This window comes from Dipodomys spectabilis, unplaced genomic scaffold (assembly GCF_019054845.1).
Source record: "Dipodomys spectabilis isolate Male_0828 unplaced genomic scaffold, ASM1905484v1 ptg000046l, whole genome shotgun sequence".
Taxonomy (NCBI): Eukaryota; Metazoa; Chordata; class Mammalia; order Rodentia; family Heteromyidae; genus Dipodomys; species Dipodomys spectabilis.
In genome coordinates, this window is record NW_024870723.1 from 791,222 (window position 1) to 817,346 (window position 26,125).

The 26,125-nt window shown below is 41.7% G+C and overlaps 1 protein-coding gene across 1 annotated transcript; it reads right to left on the reverse strand.

Annotated features, from left to right (window-relative positions):
• Window positions 1–845: 845 nt before the first annotated feature.
• Window positions 846–20,180, reverse strand: Tnfsf15 (TNF superfamily member 15). The gene is made up of 4 exons (XM_042678697.1): window positions 19,927–20,180; window positions 11,702–11,744; window positions 10,694–10,744; window positions 846–6,103 (listed from the first exon to the last, which is right to left on the reverse strand). Exons 1-4 carry the CDS (start codon window positions 20,173–20,175, stop codon window positions 5,649–5,651), a joined length of 798 nt encoding a protein of 265 aa, XP_042534631.1. The 5' UTR covers window positions 20,176–20,180; the 3' UTR covers window positions 846–5,648.
• Window positions 20,181–26,125: the final 5,945 nt, after the last annotated feature.

A 26,125-nucleotide genomic window follows, 5' to 3' on the forward strand; every position in this document is an offset into this window, starting at 1 on the left:
GACTACTGTCAACATTTTTCATCTGGAGAACTGACATAACGATATATACATACTTTTTTTTTTTTTTTTACAGATACTTCGTTTTTAATTACTTTTGTTATTAAAAATGATTCATTTCTTGCTACAAATGTGAACAACACAATGTCCTTTATTACTCTCAGGAGAGAGCATGAGCTAATGGGAGAAATTTCAGAAAGACATCAAGTCCCATTCCCCCCGGGAAGGCATATTTTGAGGTTGATATTTTTGAGGAGAACTTTATTCCGGCTTCCTTAATGTCTCATTCTGCCTATAACTGTAGGTGAAAACAAATGAAATTTCTGATATGAAATCATTCTGGCCCTCAGCAATGGCAATTTAATATAGTTGAAGCAAGTATTGACAGAACACCAACAGTGACCCAGCTACTGCTTTAGAAAGTAGAACGAAATGGATGTGTTAAACCCCCTTGATCTCTTCTGATGGCTGTTTGTATAAGAAGTGGCAGGTCCAGCTTCAAACAGACTTGTACCAAAAATCCCCACTTCAACAAGTACGCCCATATCTTACCCCTTCTTTTCTAGGGTTCTTTACTCTGCCACTTAACTACAGTTCCCTAATTTGTAAAATGGAGCCCAATAGATTCTCTGAAACTCTCATTGCATCCACCTGGCACAGTCTGTGTTGTTCACAGTTGTGAACGCTATAAAAAGATTTTTTAGAACCTGTGAAAATCAGATGTATTAATATCTATATATATGGAGAACTAGAGGCTTTATTAAAAGTTCAAGTGGTTGCTTCTGGGTCTTCATTTAGAAAGAAAACTAACGATTAATGAAACAACGCAATTGTCAATATTTCTGCGGCCTTTAATTCCAATTAATTAAAGTACATCTGTTAAATAGATTAACATACAATATTCCATTTATAAAGGTTAGAATTCATATAGCAGTGATGACATGGGATATATATAAGTAATTACATATCCAACAACATACAATATGCATTTTACCTTGGGGTTGTGGCGTTTTAACATAAAACAAACTCAATGGAAGCACCTGGGCTTCTCCCTAAAATTGCATACATTTGTTCCATCTACATTGCCCCTGAAGTTAAAAGAGGGGGAAGTTACATATTTTAATGACTTTAAGAATAAAATCATTATGTCAGCTTCATTTTTGTGTGTCTTCTGCCTCTGTAAGAGTGTACTCTATAAGAGTAGGAATTTTCCTTCCTGCTTGCCAGCATCTACGTAATATGTACTGTCATATGACAGATGTTCAAAGAAAATAAACAATTCATGGATGCAAATGAAAGATGGCTGGCTTGGTGACGAAAGATAGGAATTCTAGTCTGCATGTTTCAATGCAACTTGACAATCAAGTCATTTGTCAAATTATATGAACTCCTCTCTTGGCAAGACCTCAGGCTCTTGGTGTCCGATACATTCTTCACCAGTGAGCTGCTAGGTTTGGAACTGTTGAAGTCTTTGAGTTTTCAGGTCCATCACACTCTAACAGAACACATGGAAGCGTGCTCTAACAGAGCCACATAGTCATAGACTTGGGAAAAAAAATTTAGAAATCCTTTCGTTGATCCTTTCCCTAACTTCTAAGAAACAATGACTTCTAAACAACTCTTGGAATAAGTCTTTTGCTTGAGGATCTCCAGGGAAAGAGAAATCAGTACCTGGAAACAATCAATCTGGGGGCAGAATGTGCATTTGGGTCTGAAGCCAGAGAAGGGACTTCTTTTTTCTCAGCTCTTTCTTCTGGGTATAACTCAAAGAAGTCTAATTGCCTCTACCGTGCCCCATGGATATTTGAAAATATCTCTATCTTCACTGAAAGTCCCCTCTAATCATTAAATTGAATAATATTTTCCTAGAGTAGACAATGGGATGAAGTAGGTTTGTGGTTCCAGAAGACAGAATCTGAGCTCTCCGTCTGTCAGGGTGAGGTTCTGGACAAATGACTTCTATCTAGGCTGGTGCCTTTGTTTCCTCTTAAAATCGGGTGATAGAGGAAGGGTGAGGTGTTTTAGAGCTTGGGAAGGTGTAACCATGGGTGTCAGAGTGGAACAAGATAGGAATGTGATTTCTTTAACCTATATCCTTTAGTACTGGGGAAAGATTTGAGGATCAAAAATAATTCACTGAAATTTCCAAAGACTTTAACACTATTAATATTCAGGATAATGTTATGCTTAAAGAGACCCCTACTGAAAAGGGAAAAAAAAATTCCCAGAACTCTAGGCCCTAAACAAGCAGGAAATTTGAGGCAAGAGACATCTTTTTGTATTTTGGAAGGCAAAGCTATGACTAGATTCTTAAAAATTAACCATGGACACATGATTGAGAAAGAACTTGAGAAAATACCTTGCAATAAATTGCTAGCAATGGCCAGCAGCCAGTTGAACTTTATAATCCTGACGAGTATTTATAAGCATAAAGCTAGAATTTTCTCTGGGGTGGCATAACTTAGACTGAAATATAGCCAAGGGTTCTGGTATTAGAACTAAAACAGGTCCTGTTTTAAAACTAAACATGGTATATTTCAGTATATGAAAAGGTACATTTTTTAGTTTTCCTAGTGTACCTTAGTAAAGAAAAAGAAATAAATTTTAGTGGCTCAGCAATTCTGTTTTGCAAAGAGACCTAAAGTATATGAAGGTAAAAGTTCTGGTGAGCCATTAATTTTGATCATGGAATGTAGACTTTTCAAGGTATCTCTGGGTCATCTTTGAAGTTGAGGCCAGAAAATATGAACCTCTCTCTGTCTACATATTGCTTGTATGATAATTGTTACTATAGGAAATAGTATCTTGTTCTCAATTTTTTTGTTTAGTTATAAAAAGAAATCCAGTTAAAGTAAATACAAATCATTTTGTTAGTGGTTATCCTCCATCAAATGGTACACATTTCCATAAGGAAATATCAATCTGTCTAAAGTTAGCTAATTAATTAGCTAAAACAACCAGAATAAATTAAAAACTCTGATAACATAGGTGTTTAACAATTAGAAAGAGCACCTTGTAGGCTAAAATAATTTATTACTCTGTCTGTAGGGTAAGGAGGCATTCAGTAAATGTCTGTAGGATTGATTTAACTTAGTTATTTCTGAGATACCTAATCAATAAAGCATTTCCTCTCTAAATTAACTATTTTATAAAGCATGTTCCTTTTCTCCCAAATCCTTGAGTGATACCCCAGGAACTCCTTTCAGGGGATCCTCGCATGTTCTTAAAGCATTTTTTCCCCATCCATTAAAAAAATACTTTACTAATTTTGCTTCTAAAAAATGATGCCTTGGAAACAAAAGTTCTACTTTGAGTCCTGTTAGGAATGTTTGGCTATGCTTTTCTGAATAGTAAAGAGAATATTGTTAAGAATTGAACAAAACCAGCAGTGAAAACTTCAGCCACATTCTTCAGGGTAACAGGAAATTCTTGTGTTGGATAAACATCCCAACAACCAGATCCCCTCATGGATTGGTTTGGAAGCTATCTACACACAGGCTTCCCTTTAATGGTAGAGAAGAAGCGCCCATCTCCAGGCTGCTTCTGGGAAAATCCTTTCCTAGAAAGTATAAGATGCTTGATGCTCTCTTGCATTGTGGTGACTGACAGGTGCAGACAAAACCTTTGATTTTCTGACTGACTGGGATAGTAGCCTGATGGTAGTCAGACTAGTGTTGGTGACAATGCTGTTCTCAGGGGTGGTGAGGCAATGTCCTCGTGTCAAGCCTTCCTTTCTTCTGAAGCAAAGGGTAATTCCTCCTTCTAAGGTGCCCTTTCCCTGTGGTCATCTGGGAGGCCACCCACCTTCTCTCAGGCTTCACTTCCTTTATGAAGGCTCAGTGAACCAGGTGGAGGAAGCCACACCCCTTTTTCTCTCTGCTCTCAGAAGTCTGTGCTGTTTGGAAAGCTGAAGGGAGCAAGATGGCCCGTTGTAATTTAGCTTTAGCAGACCTTCGAAAGCCTTTCAACTGATCATCTGGAAATCAGTTTTCACTGAATTGTTATTCAACAAGTATTGACTCTATCTGTCATTATGTTCAAAGTCCACATCATCTCTGTCTCTCTGTCTCTGCCTCTCTGTTTCTGTCTCTCTCTGTCTCTCTGTCTCTGTCTTTCTCTTTCTCTCTCTCTGCTTATAGTTTTCCTGGAAACCAGTGTAACAGTGATCTCTAGGGGCCAAGTATACTCTTAGACCCATCTGTGAGGCTCTCTCATGATAAGGATAATACAGTCCGTGGTGCTGGGCTTAACCAAATATGGCATTCCCAAATGCTCCCCTGGAAGGTAGAAAGTTACTTCTTATATAGAATGTAGGAAGTTAACCCATTTCATTTCAATGAGCTCATCTGATCCTGGAAAACAAATTAGTAGATTCCTGCTTGATAAAGCAGCCAACAAGGACTGAGAGAACAAAGCTGTCCCTCTCTGCCCAGCACATAGGAAAAGCACACAAGGAAAATCGTTCTACCAAGACTATTCATTCATTAAGACAGACCTTAGTATCTTCCTTAAAGAGACGTTGGCTAGGATGATTAGCTAATCCCATAGTTAAATCCTTTTGAATATTTTAAGGGACAAATAGCCACATAATAATGTGCATTTAAAGTTGCAAATCAACCCTCAAAGCAGACCCAGATAAATGTCTCTGAATCAGATGATTGATATCTTTGTTTTCTTCCTAGAGAACAAGTCTATTGTTTCTTGACATCAGTCAAATTTGTTGTAGAGTTGGTCTAGTTTGCTAGAAATTTGTCTTCTTGAGTGGTATATTCAGATGGGTAGCTTACAAAGGGCAATGCCCAAAATAACATTTTTTTGGATGATTTTTTCCTCCAGGACTCCCAGTTATCTTTGAAGTATGTTGATTGAATTTGACCAGGAGGCATCTAGTAGTATTTATCTAAGCTGTGAGTAGACTGATGTGTTCTTCATAGTGTCTTCTGGGTTAAAGAGTGCCCAGGACATAACAGGCATTCAGGAACACGGCTGACAATGGTGAATATGCATTACTGCATTTTTGATATGAGTATGTAACTCACACTTGTTTATTTTGATAGTTGTATATATAATCTAAAGAAAGGTAGCTTTTCTCATAGGCCACATATGGCATGAAAACCACTTCCTTTCAGGAGAACATTCATGAGAAATAGCAGCTCTCCTTTCATTTTCTTTTAGGATTGGCATGAAAGTATGTGGAAATACTGATAAAGTACCTGGCCTCTGAAGGGCTTACTTTTCTTCCCCTTGGAGTTTCTTTGGATGTTGTCCAAAGCTGTTGAGCTAAAGTAAATTTGTAATCAAATTCAAACAGGACTGGACTACTGGTGACAAGTGTGTAGCTGGAAAGCATAGAAACATTCTTTAAATCTTGACTGGAGTTGACCGTCTGTTCTTTTTCTGAGTAATGTCTCAGTGTTTAGAAACCCCAATACTCCTCCAGCAACTGCAGCATTTGCTCATTTCTTCTTTGTTTCCAGTTCATATTCTCACCAGGAAGGCACACAAAAGGCAGACTTTGGGGTCCTAAATTTCATGGCTAACCTCTTGACTGTATAGAATGCGCTCTACCCTTAACTCCAAGAATTGTGTCTATAGAAAGAAAATTGAGGACAAAAGACAGGGACCCTTTCACAATGATGTCTGCTTTGATTCTATAACAAGAAGGCGCCAAAGAAGGTTTTATCTTCTCTTGTGTAATCCACCAAAGAGAGGTCGCTGACATTCACCATCAGTTTGTCCCCTTCTTGCAAGGAGAACATGGCCCCGAGGTAGAGGGGCTGGAACCAGGTGCTACTTATTTCACACACAGACTTGGTCCCCATGAGGAGCTGGGAGGGCTCAGGGTACCTGTCTGTTACTTTGGTGATGACCACAATAATGGAATCTGGCTTATTCTGTTGTTTTCTTTGATCTATGTTACCACACTCAGAGGAGGTCCCTCGGAATGAGATCTGGGTGTAAATGAAGTAGTCTCCTGATTCTGGGACCACCAGGAATTTGTTGGTGTAGTTCATCCGGTTTTTGGTGAAGGCCAAGCCCAGCTCATGCTCCCAGTGCATAGCCTGTAACTGGTCTTTCAAGTGGTGTGTGGGAGGTTGTTTTATAACTGCAAAAATATAAAAGGGATTAATTGGCTCTTAGGAGAACCTGTGAAACTTCTAACCTGTAGACCTTAATAATAAAGCATGTTGTATCGTTAAACAAAATGAATAAACAACCAATAGCCACCCAGAGGAATGAATGAAGGATACTTGGGTGTGTATGTTGGTTCAGACAGTGACATTTGTGTAATCTACCTGGTCAAAATGATTTCACCTCTCCGAGGCCAAGTTCTATGACTGAACAGTTCTGAATCTTCACTGGGCCCTTTGATTTTGGGCAAAAAACCCACAGTGAATTGAAGCCCTAAGTGACATCTGTATTCATGGTGTGTATTGTGTTACCTTTCCTGATGGAGCGTCACAATGATAGAGAGAGGGACTGTGCAAGATCAAGCAGCAGAAATTATCTCAGGCCAATCTTTAGTCTCTTTTCATAGTCCTCTAACATCAACCTCTAAATCCAATGCAACATTTTTGTGATTAGTACATAAAACTCTCCTAATACTCCCTAAGCTTCTTAGATCTCTGGCTTTTACCACCGCTAAAGCTAAGCATTTGATAACATCTGAATCCTGAATCCAAGGTGAAGAATTCTTCACCTTGTGAGTGAAAACATCTGACTCTTACAGCAGAGATCTCAGTCTTTGTTGTCCACCTACAAAGTAGGTGACCCCTTACTTTCTTTCCACTGTGATTGTAAAAGCTCACAGCAGGCCTCTTTGTTTGCTGGTAGCTTGAGTTTGTGTTTCTAGCGAATGGTCATTCAAGGTTTGGCTCCAGATAAGCTACCTTTTTCAAAATTCAGAGTTCGTATTTTACAAGGGCATAGTGAAGGTTCAGAAATCTATGGTCCAGAAAACAGCTTACTGCTAGTTACTGTCTTCCCTCAAATACCCGAGAGACTCTCCCAGATGTTCTCTTGTGTGCCTCGTATAAGAGCTGCCAAATTCCTATTCTATTTTTTTTCTGTACTGACTATTTAGAAAAACCTGTGACTGGCTAAACTTTGACTAGGCTTCTTTGCTTCTTTCACGCTGCTCCCAGCCCCAGAAGTACACAGCCACTCCTGAGACCAGGCTGGCTTTTGGATAACATAGTCGCTGATCCAATAATGCCACTCATTTACCCTTTCCTTCTCACCTGATTCTTTCTTCCTTTTAAGCCTGATTTCTTGCAAAATCTATAGACTTCATTGTCACAGCATTTTTCCAAGTACGATACAGCATCGTTCTATCCTTCATTCTATAACTACAGATTCAATCAACTGAGGAGGACCTCACAATTAGAGAAAAACAGGATGCCTGTACTGAGCTACTCCAGAGCTTTTCTTTTCATTTTCCCCTAACAAATACACTATAGCAACTATTTATACAACATTTACATTGCATTGTAAGTCATCTAGCATGATTTAAACTATAAAGGAGGATGTACATAGGTTGTATGTAAATAATATGTAATTTTCTATCATATGTCCTTGACTTTGGAGTCCTGTAGGGTTCCTGGAATTATTTTCCCACAAATACAGAGTTTGTGACTCTCTAACTCCCTCTTCCTTTAGCAATAATCTATGTAATGTCTTAATGTTTGTTTTAATTTGACAGGTCTTTCCTTTAGAAAAGCAAAGTAATACTTGTGGTGAGTATAAAATCCCTAGCTATTAGGAGTATCTCCTAAACTACATTCACTTTTTTTTTTTTTCAATTGTGGGGCTTGAATTCAAGGCTTGGGCACTGTCCCTGAGCTTTTATGCTCAAGGCTACAGCTCTTACCATGTTGAGCCACAGCACCACTTCCCTTTTTCTGGTGGTTAATTGGAAATAAGAGTTTCATGGACATTCCTGCTCAGGCTGGCTTTGAACAAGATCCTCAGATCTCAGCCTCCTAAGTAGCTAGGGTTACAGGCGTGACCCATTGGAACTCAGCTTACATTCACATTTATGAGAAAGATAGAGGGAGAGGGGAGGCAGGGAGAGAGAGATGAAAAGAGAGAAAGAAAGAGCAAGAGAGAGACAGAGGGAAAGGGCAGGGGGAATGGAAAGATCATGGAATTTTAATGTAGTCTAAAGTCACAGGAAACAGGCAAGTAACCAATAAAGAATTACTTTGTAGGACATATTGGAACCAGAGGCCCCAAACATTTTGGCAATTCTTCTATCACATTAGAGTCCAAATATAAGTTAGTGTAATTGACTTGTGGGACTGGAAGGAACCTGAGCTCTGGGCCACTTGGGCCCAGTACCAACAACACACTTAGCTCATTTATCAACTGTATAGGCTTTTTCCCTTCTCTGAGCCCAAGTTTCCTGTGTGTAAACTGGATTAGAACTCTTTTAGTCTTGTTCTGAAGATTCAGTGAATAGAATAGACATGGTCAATTTTTATCACAATGACTGGACTCAGTTATACTCAATTTTTATTCATTTGAATACACCAGCATCTTTCATTTTCACAGCTTAAAAATAATCCTATTTCATTTTATAGTTTTCATATGTTAAGATGCTCACATTGCCCTTAAGTCTACATTATATAGAATGTATTAATGAATGTTTTTATGGAAACTACCTACAGGAAAAGAAAAGAAATAGAAGCAAACTTGATTCAAACTACCTATTTAACATAAGGCCATTTGCAATAGAACGATTTTCAGGATAAATGAAAATATTTTAATTTCCCCTGACTGCCTTTGAAACCTACAGCAATCACTGTTATGAACTGACACTACAGCTCGGGGGACTGGTTATGTATAAAAAGAAAAAAAAAACCAAAAACACTTGGCAGCCTGCATGCTCAGTGCCTCACAAATCTAATTCCTGAGCTTTTGAAAGTATCTTTCCCATTATCAACCAGACTCTAGTTTCTTTTGAAACTAGTCCCACTCCTCTGGCCCTGAAAGATGACCCTGAATGCCCCTGGAAAGCTCTGATATCTCTTTCCATCTAAGGAATTATTATCAGCCACCTCTGATAAACTCTACCCCATTTTTTTGTGGCTACTCTAGTAAGTTTTGCTTCTTCTTAGTTTCTTTGTAGATAATGAAAAAAAAATCCATCGAGACAGGCAAGCATTGCATTAATGTGCATTGCACAGCAGAGGCAGGCATCCGGATAGGAGGAAGGCTTCAATGGGAACTGAGGTTGGGAGAGGCTAGCTTACATCTGAACCCTCTGCCTCCTGGTCATCTCCCTGGGGATGTGTCAATTTAATTGTCTAAGCCTCAGTTTCTCTGTCAATAATGAAACACTCCACTCCTAATTTAATTGGATTCATGCAGACTAAATGACATAGTGGAAATCAAGGCAGGCCTACTACAGTACCTGTCTCATATTGAGAGCTAGAAGAAGCTCTCTAGTTCTTAGATCTCTTATTCATAGAAAGTGGAGTGATAACTCCATAGGATTTTCTTGTCCAGCCTGGTTAATTCCTCATTTTATTTGTGTGTGTGTGGGGGGGGGGGGGGAGTTTGGGAGGGACACGTGGGGGGGGGGGCGGGATTTGTACTAGTTCTAGGGCTTGAACTTAGGACCTCATGCTTTTCCTTTTTTTTTTTTTTCCCCAAAGCTGGCACTCTACAACTTGAGCTGCATCTCCACTTCCAGCTTTTTGCTGATTAATTGGACAAAAGTATCTCTTGGGTTTGTCTGCCTGGGCTGGCTTTGAACTGCTATCTTCAGATCTCATCCTCCTGAGTAGCTAGAATTGCAGGTGCGAGTCACCCATGCTCAAACCTCCTTCTTATAGGCAAGAGAAAGTGATGTTAAGTTGGTATCTCCCTGTGTTTTAATGAATTTGTTTTAGTCAAATAGTAATACAAATACCTCAGATTACATTTCCCCTGCAGATCACATTTTCTCATACATTATGAAAGTAAGCTTGCATTTTAACTTTCTAGTTTCTTGATGGGTTTCCTTCCTTCCTTCCTTCCGTCTGTCTTTTTGATAGTACTGGGGTTTGTATTCAGAGCCTTATGTTCACTTGGCTTACTTGCTTGGCTGGTGCTCTGTCACTTAAGCCATACCTTCCATTATCTTCAATCAATTGTATACATATTTCTGTACTGCCTTGCTGTCTTCTGGAATCTTAGAGATCAACAAACTCCAGATACGAGGTACCTAGAACTTCTAAGTTAGACTTTGGGAACTAGCCAACTGGTGTCATTGTGCTTTCCCTCTCAATATAATCACATCCATAGAAATTCTTTAGAAACACCTTCCTGATTACAAATATCCAGTAAGCTGTCTTGACCTGGCAGGGATAAAATGATTAAACTCAAGGGACCAGTTGAACTGGATTATTCAAAGTTCCAAGATTAAAAAAAGTCATTCTGGATTGACTGGGTGTGTGAATGCAAGAGATGGGCAGAAAAGAAAGGAAGAAGGCTGACAGAATCAGGAAGAAAGTACCAAGAGACATAGACCATTGGTGCCTTCCTAGTGGATGAAGTCATCTAAAAAAAAAAAAAGATCTTGGATTGTGAAGTCTGTTACCAAGGGCTGTGTTTTCCAGTTGGAAAACCCTAGTGAGAGTTTTGATTACTGCACTGGAAAATCTCCCCCAACGATGGCCCATGGTGTCTAAGAAAACCCAGGGATGCTTACCTGTCAGGTGTGCCCTGGGCTTGCCTCCGTCTGCTCTGGGTGGCGGCATGTCTGAAACCAAAGGAGAAATGCACTTTGCATGAGTGTAGGGGCGATGGGAGTCAAGACAGCATTCTGGGAGTTGGATGGCACCTGTGGTGGAAGATAACCCAGGGATCTTATCTAGCTGGGTCTAGTTACACCCTGTGTGGATTTTTGGAATGGCATGTGGTACTTTTTGTAGTACAGGCCCCGGGAACAGGGGGGAGTCCAGAGAAAGAATCTTAAGTACAAATGGATCTCAGCCCCAGGACTTTGGGCAAGCTATTCAGTCTGGGACACTGTCTTATCTCTAAGATGGGCACAGTAATCTCTACCTTGTCTTAAGAGCGCCTTGCGTGAGGCATAGTACATGATCAGTGCTCAGTGAAACTCGTGAGCTGCCCCTTCCTTCATGCTGCTATCATGAGTGTGAACTGGCTTTTGCACTGGGGCATATAGCTGGCCCAGTAGAAATGGAATAGGGGATACATGGATCTTCTCTGCAGTTACATGGTCCTTTGCCCTCTGTGGACTTTTGTTTCCCTGTCAGTTCTTGACAAGACCTTCAACATTTCCTTTGGCTCTCAAAGATGATTGTATTGAACTATGTTCCAAATGTCCTGAGAAAGATGATGATGATTAAAAAAACACACCTCAAATCTATGTCTCTGTGAATTTGATGTGCTAGGAATTGTTCTCATCCTTTTCAAAGCTAACTAGTTCATGCTAACTTTAATGATATAACCATCTTAAAAGGTAAATAAATGGAGATCCAATCAGAGGTAGAAGTATTTGCTGAAAGGTCATGCTGACAACAAATTCCAAAGCTGGGTTAGGGTTTAGTCCTTCTGCTCCATTTTGTTTTTTGTAATTAACATGTCTCTGAGCTTGAATCCCTTGCTTAGCAACTTTATTTCCAATATTCCCATAACTACTAGAAATACTGTTGTTCCCCACAATAAAGAAGGCCAAGGTAGACATACGTACAGGCTCGCTGATGTAAAGGTAGAAACGCCTTTTCTTTTGGGATCTGTTGAGAAAGAAAGATATAGGTCAGACCACCTGTCACCTTCTGACCCCAGCCCCACAAAGCTGCCCATAGCATGCCCATAGCACAGCTGTTACCTATCCTGGAGCCTCCCTCCTCCGTGAGAGAAATGGAATGAAAATATTTTGCTTTGTGGGAATCTTGCACTCAACTCTTAATTTTCTTCTTTCAGAACTCCTACTGGCCTTTATTTCTCTTATGCTTATCTCAAAATCTCACCTTTGTAGTTCTTTAGCAAAAGCTTTTCCTGTTCTGTTCTAGGAGGCTTCAGCATTTTGTCATTGCTTCTGCTGTTTGAACAAATAAGGGCAACTGATTTATTTTTTTTCCCCATCCTGATTTGAAAGTTGGAACAACTCATGAAAAAAATGATACACAAAAAGAAATAGAGGCCTTATTCTCCTTCTCATCAGTCTCATCCATTTTTTTTTCTTGTTTCTATGCAACCTAGGTTTGTGGTTATAATCCTAGTTTCCCTGCAATTCAAGTGTGTGGTCATTTCAGATCCTATGTAATAGTGGCTTTCAATTCAGGCCAGGTAATTCCAGAATACCAAGCCCTCAGCGATGGTGCCTTCTTTTATGTCATGGTGCCTTATCACTTTGGGATAAGCCTCTGGTCTGGTAAGGTAGAAGATAAGTATTAGCAGTTTCACCCATGGGGACAGTGGAGCAAATCCCAAAGTTCAGAGAACAGAGGCTTAGCCCAGAAGTGGGAGTATCCAGGGAAATTTCCCTACACTGAATATCATTGGTCTTACAGATATTAGCTGGGTGATAAAAAGAGGCAATGACCATTCCACAAAAGGCCCACAGCTTGTGCAAGAGTAAGGAAGCCTGGAAGAACAAGAGGAAAACTGTAAGACTCACTGCTGCTGAATGAAGACATTATGTACGGTAACACGGTTGGACAATCTAAATCTAATTGCTGAATACTTGCTTAACCATTCTGTACGGTAACACGGTTGGACAATCTAAACCTAATTGCTGAATACTTGCTTAACATCAGCAACTTTGCTGACTTTTTTTTTGAGGAAGGGTGGAGAAGCAGTCCAGAAATAATGATCCTCATTGGTTGTTCCAGCTACTTCAAAGCAGGGCCAGTACCACCTTCTTTATTATTTTGTTTATTAATCAGATTTTTGTCATGGGAGCTTAAAGATACTAAGCTGCTGTGGAAGGTTAAAGTGAAATAGAAGACCTGGGATCTGAACCTTTGGACCAAGTATAGTTCCTGGATATATCAGGAGATCCTTAAACATTAACAAAAGGAGAGCAGCAGATGAATGAACATGAGGAAAGATGGTCTTGAGATTTCCTGGTATTTCCCCAGAAAAACCCCTGGAGTCCATTTTAACTAATGACCCACTTACCCTTTCTCTTCTCATGCTCTCTAGTCAGTTGCTATATCTTTTCATAAACAGGAGGCCAGATTCATTTCTAGCTGTCATAAATCCTACAATTGCCAAGGTATAAAAGTTTCACAGCCCGTAACATCCTCTGGCACTTCGAAGAGAAACATGCAGACATCTGCCTCCTTGTCTCTTCCTTTTGCTTCTCACTGTGGACGAATTCTACCTGCATATATTTGATTCCCAGGTCATTTTATTTCATTGTCTTTTGAGATGTCCTGGATTTTCCATGCTACATTGAGCCTGGCATGGAGAAGAGCAAATTTGGAAATCCCAACTCTGTTATTTCCCAACACTCTGATCCTGACCTATCAGTTAAACCCCTCCCAGGACTCCAGAAGTCCCCCACACAGAAAGTGGTGGTCCAATTCATTTCCTTCTTTCTTTTGGGAGTAATAACTTATGGAATGTATTGTTAGCACATTCCTCTCTTTGGTCTTAGAACTTCAGTTGTAAACCAAAGCCTTCCTTTTATTTCTGTTCAATAGACAACAACAGGTTGTAGGATTACTTGGGGTGTTTTGAGTGGTCTCCCTATTTCTGAAAACATCTCCCGCCCTCCCCCCCCCCCCACCCATGTACCCTGTGGTTTGCTTCTGGATGCTGGATAAAAGGGTGTAGGAAATGGAACTGCCCTTTCCTATTGCAGCTTGCTGCTGCTATATTTCACAAAGGAGGCTGGCAGGAGAGGAGTCTTGGGATAGCCAGTTTGATGCCACAGCTGGGTGGGCACTGCCAGGTGAGGAGGCAGAAGTGTGGTGAGCTTCCATGGTACTTGGAGATGTGCGGCTAACATTTAACAGGTGAATGTGTGGATCTTGCAGTGACCAGATGTGGCCTGCAGCTGTGGACATCTGGAGTCCCCCCCCTCCCTCCCCTCAGCTCACTGGCTCTTCCTGGCTTTGCATTTCCAGTATACCTGCTCTGTGGCTGGCCTCCCTGTCCTTTGCTCACAGCTGGACCAGGGCAGGAGCTGGCTTCTCTTCCAGGTGTATGGGGTTTCCTGAGGTTACAGCAGGGGCAGCTCCACTGAGAAATCAACATTCTACAGTGTACACTGAGTGCTGTCATCTAGGCTTTCTTTCTGTTTCTAGAAAACCTTGGAAAAGGATTATTGCTATTGTCTTTCTTCCAAAAGAGGAAACAATTGAGTGAGATAGGAAGGGGGTATATCCAAGGTGGAGTGGTTAGAGAAACATTGTCTGTAGACCATCTACCCTTTGACAATAGCTTTCTGAATATCTTGTAGAATTCTTCCCACAGTGCTATAAGCAAAATTCATTACCTCCTTAATTTTTGTGAACAATGAGTCTAAGGCTCAGAGACATGTGATACCCCTCTCATCCCTTTATCCCTTTCTCCATCCTGAAGACATTTAGCTAGTACCTTCTGTGTACCAGGCACAGGAAAACGTCTTTGGGGGAAGGAAAGAGAGCTGGCATTATTTGGCACCTATTATGTGCCAGACTTTTCAGGGTTAAATCCTTCTGACTACCCCCAAGAGGTTGGGCAGATGAACATTGTGGTTAGAAAGAACATATAGATTGGGGTTGAATCCCAACATCCTACTCTTTCACTGTGACTTAGGGAAAACTGCTTAACTCACCTGAGCCTCAGTTTCATGATCTCTAAAATGCGAATAATAAGAGCATGTCACTTGCTGTGTGATGTCAAGCATTTGTTGAGATGGTAGATGCCTGTAGTGATACTAACAAACATATGTCAATGTGCCAGGTATCTACTAAGCACTTCATAGGTCTGATTTCATTTACTGTTCTCACAACCATAAACATGGAGAGGTTGAGCCTGGCATGTCTGGTAGATAATAACTGAAGCTGTCATGGCTGTGTTATGGTTGGGCCAAGTCTGTGACTCTGAGGTATGAGCTGGCATCACAATGGGATGTTTCTGGTCTGGGAGGAGACCAAGGGGTCTCAGGAGCATGAGGAGGGGGCAGGGAGAAGAAGAGTACAGGGAGCAGAGGCCAAGAGTCCTGCAGGGATTTTCAGGAAGGGATGAAAGTAAGACCAGAGGGAACCAAGAAGTGTGGGAAGATTGTATGCAGACGGTTCTAGAAATCTGACCTGCAAGGAGGGATAAAGTCAGCAGTGGGCTGGGGACTAGTATCACATGCTTGTAATCCTACCTAACTCAGGAGGCTGAAATGTGAGCATGAGGATTCGGCAGATAAATCCTAGAGATGCTTACCTCCAATTAACCAGCAAAAACCCAGAAAGGGAGTTATGACTCAAGTGGTAGAGGGTCAGTAAAAAGCTAACTGTGAGTGCAAGGCCCTGAGTTCAAGGTCCAGAAATGGTATCAATAAAATAAATAAACAAAATAGTAGTGATGCAGTCCTGGGCAGGAAGCCCTCCTCTGCAGCCTACGATTGGCTGCACAGAAGGATTACCATTCTGTGCCAGCCCAGGAGCCACACCCAGTGAAAATGAGGGGCCACCCTTAGAACACTTGTAGGCCAGAGTGGCTATAAACCCATGGGTGGAGGGGTCAGTGAAAACCACTAAATGGCCTAAAGGATGCCCAGGCCATAGCCAAATGAGATGGGGGTAAAGGATGGATGTTGGGGAAGGGTGGGGTTGTAGCAGAAGGGAAAGACTGGAAAGGTGAAGGAGGCACCAAACACCAAGCAGCCCTAAAGTATCCAAACCTGCTCTTGCCTGGCACTGGCAGATTCCAGAGCAGGTGGAGAAGTTGTCCCTGGTGATGTAATTTTCCCTGAGCAGGGAAGTTCCCTGGCCATAATGATGCAATCGCTCCCATTTATAATCTCCACCTCTGCCAGACACCTTGAAGACCTTCTTTCCAATCATCTCCATACATAAACAAGCCAAGGCCCTGGAGGTGAGGTAACATGCTAACAAATGGGCAGGCCAGGATTCAGACCAGGTTTGACCTTTTGACTTACAAGCTTTCCAAGATGCATATCTGCCTGATATTCCCCACAAATCTAAAGAGCCAATACCATTTTACTCTCACTGTATTTTTGTAGTAGTTGTTTTTGTTTGTGGGGCTTGAACTCAGGGCCTAGGTGCTGTCCCTAAGCTCTTTTGTTCAAGGCTAATGCTTTACCACTATGAGCCACAGCTCTACTTCCAATTTTTTGGGTGATTAATTGGAGGTAAGAGTCTCAAGGACTTTCATGCCCACGGTGGCTTTGAACTACAATCCTTAGATCTCAGCCTCCCGAATCACTAGGATTATAGGGCCGAGCTACTGGTGGTTGGCTCCCACTGTATTTTTATATATGAGTTACACATTTTATAAAAGGAGGATAGATTTTTCAAGGTCCTATCCCCCTATCTTTCCTTGTATTCTAGCAGCCACATAGCTCTCCTACTTGGATGCTAGCAGTTACTAACTTCTAAGTTCTTCACTTTTTCTTTTTCTTTTTGTTAGTCCTAGAGTTTGAATTCAGGGCCTGAGCATGCCTCCTAAGTTTCTTTTGCTTAAGTCTAGTGCCCTACCACTTGAGCCACAGTACCACTTATACCTCCTGAGTTCTTCCTAAGATTCTCTGTATTAATAAACGCGTTCATATAGGTGACTGTTTCATAAAATGAAGAGTACGGTAGTATGTATGCTGTGGTGCATTTGGCACTTTCTACTTAACTTGTATGAGTTGCATCTGCTTGCCTGTATAGAAAGGTGATTTATTTGGGCCTTTAAAATCTCTGAGTAGTTGTGATGTTCTTCAAATCTTGGTTTGAGACTTAATAACAAAAATACTTTCTTGGCCAAGTGCTGGTGAGTGACTCACATAATCCTAGCTAATCAGGAGGCTGAGATCTGAGGATGGAAGTCCAAAGCCAGCCTGGGCAGACAAGTCCATGAGACTCTTATTTCCAATTAACCACCAAAAAGCCAGTAGAGCTATAGCTCGACTGATGAGTGCCAGCCCTAAGAGGAAAATCTGGGTGTATGAGGCCCCAAATTCAAGTGCACCCACACCCCCCCACACACACGCAAAAGTACTTGTTTGCCTACTACCTTTGTTGGCAGATAATTTTGTTTTTAAGTATATTTCTGCAATATGAGCATGCTGGGCTTCCTCTTTAATCTTCATTCCTCTTTAGAAAGATATGGGCAACTCTAAATATCCCTGAGGCAGGAGTCCTGGGTGAGAAACTCTGAGGTGAACAGATTTGGTATGGGAAGTAACTTGTTGGGGGGATGGCTGGAGGATGTACTGATGATCATTATGGCTGCCTTCCTCAAGGATGTTAGGAAGTCATGTGACTGGCTAGAACTAGCAAGGCATGAACTTGCCCAGAGCAAGTGGTCAGGCTTCAAGTCTTGGCTCTGTCACTGACTAAAGATACAGGCTTGGATAGATCTCTTCATGCTCCCTGCCTCTCTATTCTATAAAACAAGGGATGATAGGCTAGATAACCTTCAAAGGCCTTGTTATACTTCCAATGGCCTGTTGTTTGGTGGTTTTTAGCTCTACTGAGTTTCTTGACCTAGCTCTTGTGCACAGCCTTCTACCATAATTACTTTTGCCTCCTCTGGAAAACCTTCCCTGGATTGCCTTCACCCCTGTGGTTAGACTAGGAGAGCATCTAGAATTCCATAGCACCTCTCTGTTGGGTAATTTATTTCCTTATTCGTCTTACGTAACAGACTGGAAGCTCCTCAGAGCCCAGGACCATTTCCTCAGTAGTGATGACTGAGTGAGTGATCACATTCCAAGAGCTGTGGCAGATATTCTAGATACCTGAGATACCCCTGTACATGCCTTATGGAGCTGTCAGAGTAGAAAAGGGAATGGGCTCAAAGACACATAGCTAGGGGCTAAGTTTCAAATCCAGGTATCTGAGACATCCTCTGGCCTGGTTTTCTTTCTCATTGAGTCTGCTCAATGAGATCAGAGGCTGATTGGGGAGAATGGGAAGTGTTCCTTGCCTGGTTCTACATGTTCCCTGCTGCTTTGCAGTGATGGCCTTTCTTTACCCAGCCCTCCAATCCTTCAACTGGGCCCTCTTCTAGGCTCTCATTTCCCTGTCATGCCCGAGATGGCACACTGCTGGCTTCCCACTGCATCTAGTCCTCTTAGCTCCCATCGACCTGGGCACCTCTGAAAAGAGGCCCATTCTTTTATCCCCCCATTTAAAAACTTTTTTCTGTAATCATTCTCCTTCAAACTGTCTTCTTTGAGTGGCAGATGCTTCTTTTCAGGCCCCCATTTACTACATGTGTCCTTAGCCTCACGCCTACCTCATCCTTTTCTTCCATAATTTCATTAAAAAAGCCCCAAACAAGCCTCCCTGGCTACTTCCAGGGAGACTAGTTTCCAAGAGTAGTTGAGGGGTCAGCTGAGGGGAGGGCGTTGAGATGTGGAATTGAGCACTTGACACCTTTCTTCCCTGAATTCCTGCCTATCAAGAGCCTCTGCCTGCAACTTCCTTCCCTTGATCGTGTATTGTCTAATGGCCTAGGGATTGTGGACATTGTCTTGGGAAATGAGACCCATTGTGCTCTGGGATTCTCTCCAGATCCTGGGGGGTCATTCACTGCCTCATTCCAGAACAGCTGTCCCCTATGAGCTGGAGAGAGACCTAGGGCATTCATTATCCAGGCACTTGTTGGTTGGGTTTCCATAGGAACCAGGCTGGGGAGGGTCCTGGGGTCACAGCCTGCTATCTCATGCCCAGAGCTTCACCTTCAACAGGAACAGACTTTCCGGGTTGTAGACATATTTCTGCATTTTATAAGCCGTGGCCTGTGGCCAAGATCTCTGCTGACTGAGTCACATCGTGTTTGTTGACCCGAGTGGGGTGGCGGGTGTTACCCATTAGCCACAGTGGCTTTCAGCTTGGGGGCTGAACAAGATTGCTGAGAGATAGGTTTCCAATTAAACCAAATATTTTCTCCTATAGAATTGAATTCTTCAAACTTAACTGAAATCAGACTTCTGCAGGAAAATTCTCTCCCCCCCCCCATCACCCCCCCACCAAGGACATGACTTAAAATAACATTCTTTAGGCTTTGGGGTATTTTCTGAATCACAAGTCCTGAATAACAAGTTTTCTGCTGATACCTGTGTTGTCTCCCTCATCACTGTTGTTTGCCAAGAGCTCCACTCTTATTTGTGACCCATTTTGCTCCTGGACCCCATAAGACTTTGGAGTCAAACAGAAGGTTCTTCGTTGAACACCAAGTAATAACATTTCCACGCCCCAGACACAGAGTTGTTTAAATGAATCAGAGGGCACATGTGCTGTCGGAAGATGGTCACGTGTGTCCTCATGCTGACCTTCATTCATTAACACAACCATAAAAATCACAACACACCGTGGAAACTTACAACAATCTCATCTTATTACGCATAATACAGAATGATAGAACCCCCGACTGTTCACCGTTGTCATTTCTAAGGACTTAGGAGCGATATTTTTCTCGGATTGCCTTATCTGTGATTTCTAATTTTTTTCAATGATTGTGTATTTAAAAGCTGCTTCTCTCTCTCTTTTTTTTTTTTTAAAGAAATGTACTTAACTTATCATTATGGAAAGATTGCAAATTCTTTTTTGAAAAGGAGCTCCCATGTAAATGGAAGAAGGGAGAATTCCTTTCTTCTGGAAATCCTGAGGAAACCTTCTAGTTCTGTTAGTCCTCTGCCAGACCATACAAGGAACGTGTTCTATGCCAGCTCTTCGCTTTGTCCACAGCAAGAGCAGTGGCCACAGCTGGCCCAAGGCTTCGGATTCCCTGGGCAGTAGCGAGGTTGCTTACCTGGTCCAGAATGCAGTCCTCTCCTTGGGCCCAGAGCTGGCCCACGAGCAGATAGATGGTGAGTCCTGTGAGAATGGGAAGCAAGAGCAGGCAGCAGGTGAGAGTCCAGGGCCGCCTGTGGCTCCTGGCTTCTAGCCCGGCTCTGCTGCCACTGCCGCCTCCGCCTCCAGGCAGCATGTCCACACTGGCTGATTCTTCAAAGCCCAGTCCCAACTCCTCAGCCATGCTCTTGCTCAGCTGGAGGTGCATCTGAGTCTTCCTGGCCAGAGACCCCCCCATTAAATAGAAGAGCAGTCCGCAGTTCTCACCCTGGATGAGTTAATCACTGGGCCTTCTCCTCCCCTTTCCTCACCAAACCCTTCCCCTGGAGAGTCCTGTACAGCTGGCCCAGCCCTGCTAGGGAATGCACCGCCCACAACAGAAACCAAGCTTGGCTTAAGAAAAAAAAAAAGAAGAAGAAGGAGAAGGAGAAAGCTTTCTCAAGCATATTTATATACAGTATGCTCATGTGCCTCATCCTTCATTTTCAGAAGGAAGTTAGGAAAGTCCCTGGAGGAGGAGAAAAAGAATTCATCAAGTCAGGGGGCGGGGCAAAGTAAAACCTACCTGCTCCCTGCCCCTGGAGGCCGGCCAGCTGTGGCAGTCTCAAGAGGGTGTGCAATGGTGCTTCTGGAAGTGAAAGTGAGGGATGGGGAGGCGGGAGGCGTGTGGCTTGCAGACAGGAAATGGAAGTCACGTTTGCACCAGCCCTTGGTAGAGTGCTGCCACTACACCATGCTTTCTGTCTTTCCTTTTTCTTTTTCTTTTTGGTACTAGTACTGGGACTTGAACCTAATTTGATCACTCAAGGCTGGCATTTTACTACTTGAACTCCACTTCCAGCTTTTTCATTGTTCGTTGGACACAGACTCAGGACTTTACTGCCTGGGCTGGCTTGGAACAGGGATCCCTCAGATCCCAGCCTCCTGAGTAACTAGGCTTATAGGTGTGAGCCACTGGCGCTGGCCCTTCTCTGGCTTTTTCCGTCTGATAGCAACTCATTCTCATTTTGCAGATGGGGAATGAGAATGCTGGCATTCTGGAAAGATGAAGGTGGAGATTAGGGCAGAGGAATTAGGAAGTACATCTAGCCCTCCCAAGTCATGGTTTGGAGTCCTGCCTTCTACCACATAGGAAAAGGTATTTCTAGTTTGTGCTTTCCATGGTGCAAGCAGAAAGCATGAGGTCATAGCTAGAGGTGATTATTGATGAGAGCAGGGCATTGACTCCTACGCCTGATCAATCTCAAGGTAATTGCGTATCAACTAACTTTGTCACCAGACAGGCCTTCCTTGTAACATGGCGGTGCATGGATGAGAGCCACGGCAGGTTATAAAGTGTGAATTAATTAAGCTCTTACTTGCATCAGCAGGCACTGTTCTGAGTCAAAAATGTTTCAGTGGCATTATTCAACGCTGAGACAATCCTTTGAGGACTCATGCTATCATCTCCAGTTTATAGATCGGGCAAGCAAAACAGAGAATAAGTAGTGAGGATGGGATTGGCACTATGAGTGCTAAGTCTTGGTGTAAACACAGATCTACTTGTATTCTACCTGGAGAAGCTAATCTTCTCTAGTAAGGGAGTTAGCGTGGAGAAAGAGGAGGGGCATTTGGAACTTCTGGCTCTAGTGATCGAGGGGTCACCCCATAGGAGAGAGAATCCTAAATCTTTGCCATTGAAACTCAGTATTTTTTTTTCTTTTCTTTCTTTTCTTTTTTGTCAGTCGGGGGGCTTGAACTCAGGGCCTGAGCTCTTTTGCTCAAGACTAGTACTCTATCTACCACTTTGAGTTTCAACTCTGCTTCTGGTCTTCCAGTGGATAATTGGAGGTAAGAGTCTCACGGGGACTTTTCTGCCCAGGCTCGCTTTGAACTGTGATTCTCAGATCTCAGCCTCCTGAATATCTGGGATTACAGGCATGAGCCACTGGTGCTTGGCCTGAAATTTAGTATTTCTTTTGATGACCAAGTGTTGTACAATGGTATATGGATGTATCATAGATTAACCATTTATGAATTGGGGGACTTTGATTTATCTTTGAATAAGGCTTTTAAGAACATTCACATACAAGTCGGTGCAAACATATTTTTATTTCTATGACATAAAAGCTCCAATATGACAGTGTGTAGGCAAGTGTTGTACTCTGTTCCAGAGGGCTTGTATCATTTTACTCTCAGTAGCAATGCATTAAATATGCTACAACCTCTTCTCTAGCATTTGGTCATTGTATTTACTACTACTACTACTACTATTACTACTACTATTACTATTACTACTACTACTGTTGTTGTTATTTGCAGTATTTGGGATTAAATTCAGGGCCTGATACTTGCTAGGAAAGTACTCTTTCATTTGAGTCACATACTCCATCCTTTTGCTTTTAGTTTGTGTGTTTAGGTAGGGTCATGCTTTTGTACACAATCCTCTTTCCCCTGCCTACTGAGTATCTGGGATTATAGCTGTGAGTCATTATACCTGGTCCTCTTACTTTTTATTTTAGCCATTTTTATAGTAGTATCTGTAATGTCTCACTGTGGTTTTAATTTGAATCTACCTAATGGCTAAACATATTTGACATCTTTTTATGTGGCTATTTGCCATCTATATGTTCTCTTTGGTGGGAAAGACATAGATATTGGTTGCTACGAGTACTTCTTCCTTCCTTCTGGGTTTTTGATGGATTCAAAAACAGAAGGTAAACAACCTACAGGCAAATAATGAGTTACTGCACTTGAGTGAATATTATGTGTAAGAAAGTATTCAAGGCATTGAGGATAAAAGAATGAAAAAAATAGACAAGACTGTTTTCATTAGACACAGAGTAGAATATGTTCTTAGGTTTCCCAGTAGGTGCCTAGAACCACAGATAACCCTATTGATAACCTTAAGAGGTGGAGGCATGGCTCAAAGTGGTACAATACCTGCCTGGCAAACACAAGGCCTTGAACTCAAATACCACTAACACCAAAAGAAATTCTTTCATTTACAATGCTGGTTGTGATAGGATCACATTATGACGAACTTACTGTAAGTTTACAAACACCACAGCTTAGCAACACCCTATAAACACCCCAATATAGCTTAGCAACACCATACATACTGTAGAGTTCTAGATGTTTACCTAGGTGATCCAGTAGCTTCCTCAGGCTGCAACCCAGTCGCTGCCCAGCAGAACCGGAGAGTATCATACTATATATCTAGGTTTTTTTTTTTCTGATTTTGAAAATGTCTTATTAGAATACATTAATCATACAGGGACAATTTTGTTCTAATAGTCCCATAATGTACTCAGATCAGACTCACTTCCTCTGTCTCCCTCCCTCCCTCCCTCTTCCTCCTCCTTCAAACAATTTCAACAGGTTTCATTGTTCTACATTCATACAAGCATCCAACGTACTTCAACTATATGCATATACTGTCTTTGTTGGCCTTTCCTTTCCTGTTGGTACCCACCTCCCCAATGTAGCCTGTTTTACTTTCTCATGATTTTTTAAGTGTACAATATGATATAAATGGCTTGCTATGGCAATGCACATGTCCATGTATTATAGGTTGGTTAAACTAATTTCATCTATTACTCTCTTTTTTTCCAGAAGCCAAAGCCTTACTATTATTCAATACTTTCACTTAGTTCTGTAAGCTGCCTTCATGCTTAGAAACTATGAACTGTAAAATACTTTGTGGGCACTGAGGTTACTCAGGGCTATACACTTACTCATCACGTTTTCTCAACTGGTGATCAGCCCATCGAATAATGACTCCAGTCCAGCTTCTTGCTGGTTATTTTAGAGAGAGGTATAGCTGACATTTTCACCCAAGTTGTGGCTCCAACTGTGATATATACTATATGTTGCTATCTGGGGAAAGATCAAAATAAAAAAAACCCACAACTTTATTGAGTGTGCATTGCTTTTCTGTAATGGTGAGGTTGAAAACCTTTCAGTCAGATCATCTGAAATGGGTGATCTCCTGTCAGTACTACTATTCTTTTCTGGTATATTTTGATGGTCAAGTTTAATTTATAAATGAGTCAAGTAAGAGATTCATAATGATAAGGGGTACAGTAGACCTTTGGTGTCCATGTATATGTCTGTGATTCCAAGGAGACCAACATCTAGGAAAATCCACAAGGGCTCAGGATGAAGAGAGCTCCATATTCTAAAAATGCTCTGATTTACCTATACCTTCCAGATAGCAGGTTTTAGAAATGCAATTCAGAAATAAAGTCTCCAATTGTGACATCGTTCATATGTGAGGATAATATTTTCATGGTGTCCCTCACACAGCACACTAACACACTTGGTGGAATATGGTGTTCTCAGTGGGTCTGAAGCAGCTCCCAGTGGTCAAAAACAGAAGTACTCTATAGCCTATAAGAATGAAGTGATGCATACACAGCATTACAAACAATATATGCTTTCAGGTTACCTTTGCTACCAAGTGAGTTACAAAGGCTTTTTATTTTTAGAGCGATTTGGATTATGTTACTAAGATCATAATTATTGTTTTTTATTGTATGCATGGTTATCTGGGACATTGAACTAAGCATATTGAAAATCAGTTGAAGCTTGTGCTAATGTTATTCAAAGATAAATCATATAACTCCAGAGATAGAAAATCTCTGTTTCTCAAAGACCCAGGCAAGACCTGAAAAACAATTTGAATATCTCTGGGGATGTTTTTTGGAGGATATTCAGAGATTGGAGTGGTGATTAGAATGGATGCCTTTTATAGCTTTGAATCTCTCTGAGACATGGCTATTCTTAGTCATTTCTACTCTTCAGGCCTCTTTCTGTCTATGTGTAACATAAACACCGGACTTGAACTTGGTCATTAATATTTCCAGGGTGTATCTATGTTTCCCTGTCTTCTTTTTGCCCACAGCTATTTCTGCATGTCTTTCCTTATATCCTTGGGGTTTTTTTTGCCAGTCCTGGGGCTTGAACTCAGGGCCTGGGCACTGTCCCTGAGCTTCTACCACTTGAACCACAGAACCACTGTTTATGTGGTACTGAGGAATCGAACCCAGGGTTTCATGCATGCTAGGCAAGCACACTACCACTAAGCCACACTCCCAGCCCCCTTATATCCTTGTTTGCAGAGGTCCTCCTGTCCTCCAGGCAAATACCACAGCCAGCCCTCCTTGATGTGCAATGATGCATCAATTAGCCTGGACAATTGGAAGGGCCAGTAGATTTTTTTTTCTCCCTGTTGTTTCTGGAATTGAGTCTTTCCAGCAATTACTTCTTAATACTGAATATTTGGACTTGTGTCATATTCCAGACTTCCTGCAAAGAGTTCAGGGCATAGCGTTGCTTTCTTGGAATGGCATGGGTGGTTGCTGAGCCTCTTCTCCCCGGTTCTTTCAGGAAATGAACTATGCAACAGGAGATACATTTTAAATGGCTGAACACAGTGGTGGTCAGAAATGCAACAAATTTTGAATACAAACCTTTCTGAATGATACTTTAAAACTCTGGGGGTTAAAAAAAAGAATCATAGGGGTCAGAGGTGTATGTAGTATAGTGCTAGAGTGTTTGCTTAGCATGCATGACGCCCAGGGTTTAATCCTAGCACTAAAAAGTATAGAAGTAATATGGCTTGACTTTAGCAAATGACACAAAACCATAGCAATGAAAAAGGAAACAGATTGTCTACCAGTCCTCTGTAGCTACTGAACTACACAGAGAAATATTGCTTCTGTGCCACAGGTCCACTGAAAATCCAGCTTTTAGAATTTTTTTCTTCTTCTCCTTCTGTTTCCAGAATCCTAGTTTTTAAAATTTTCATTCCTCCCTTTCTTCCTTTTTATTCCCAATTCTCCTCCTCCTCTTCCTTTTCCTTCTTCTTTCAGAACCCAGGGCCTCACCATTCCTGTTAGCCTGGTGCTGCTGGGTCATGCCTCAATTTCTGTTTGTTTGTTTTGGTTTTGTTTTCTGATTATTTTCAGGGTATGGTCTTGCTTCTTGCACAGGTGGGTTCTGCTGCAGTTATCTGTCTACTGTGGGCTTTACTTCATCTCTGGAATCACAGCCATGTGTCTTGCTTCCCTTCTGTAGAGATGAATTTCACAGATTTTTCTGCCCAGGCTGACTTGGTGCCATTATGTATTAGTCTTAGCTCCTCATGTAGCTGGAATGGCAGGCACATGCCATGG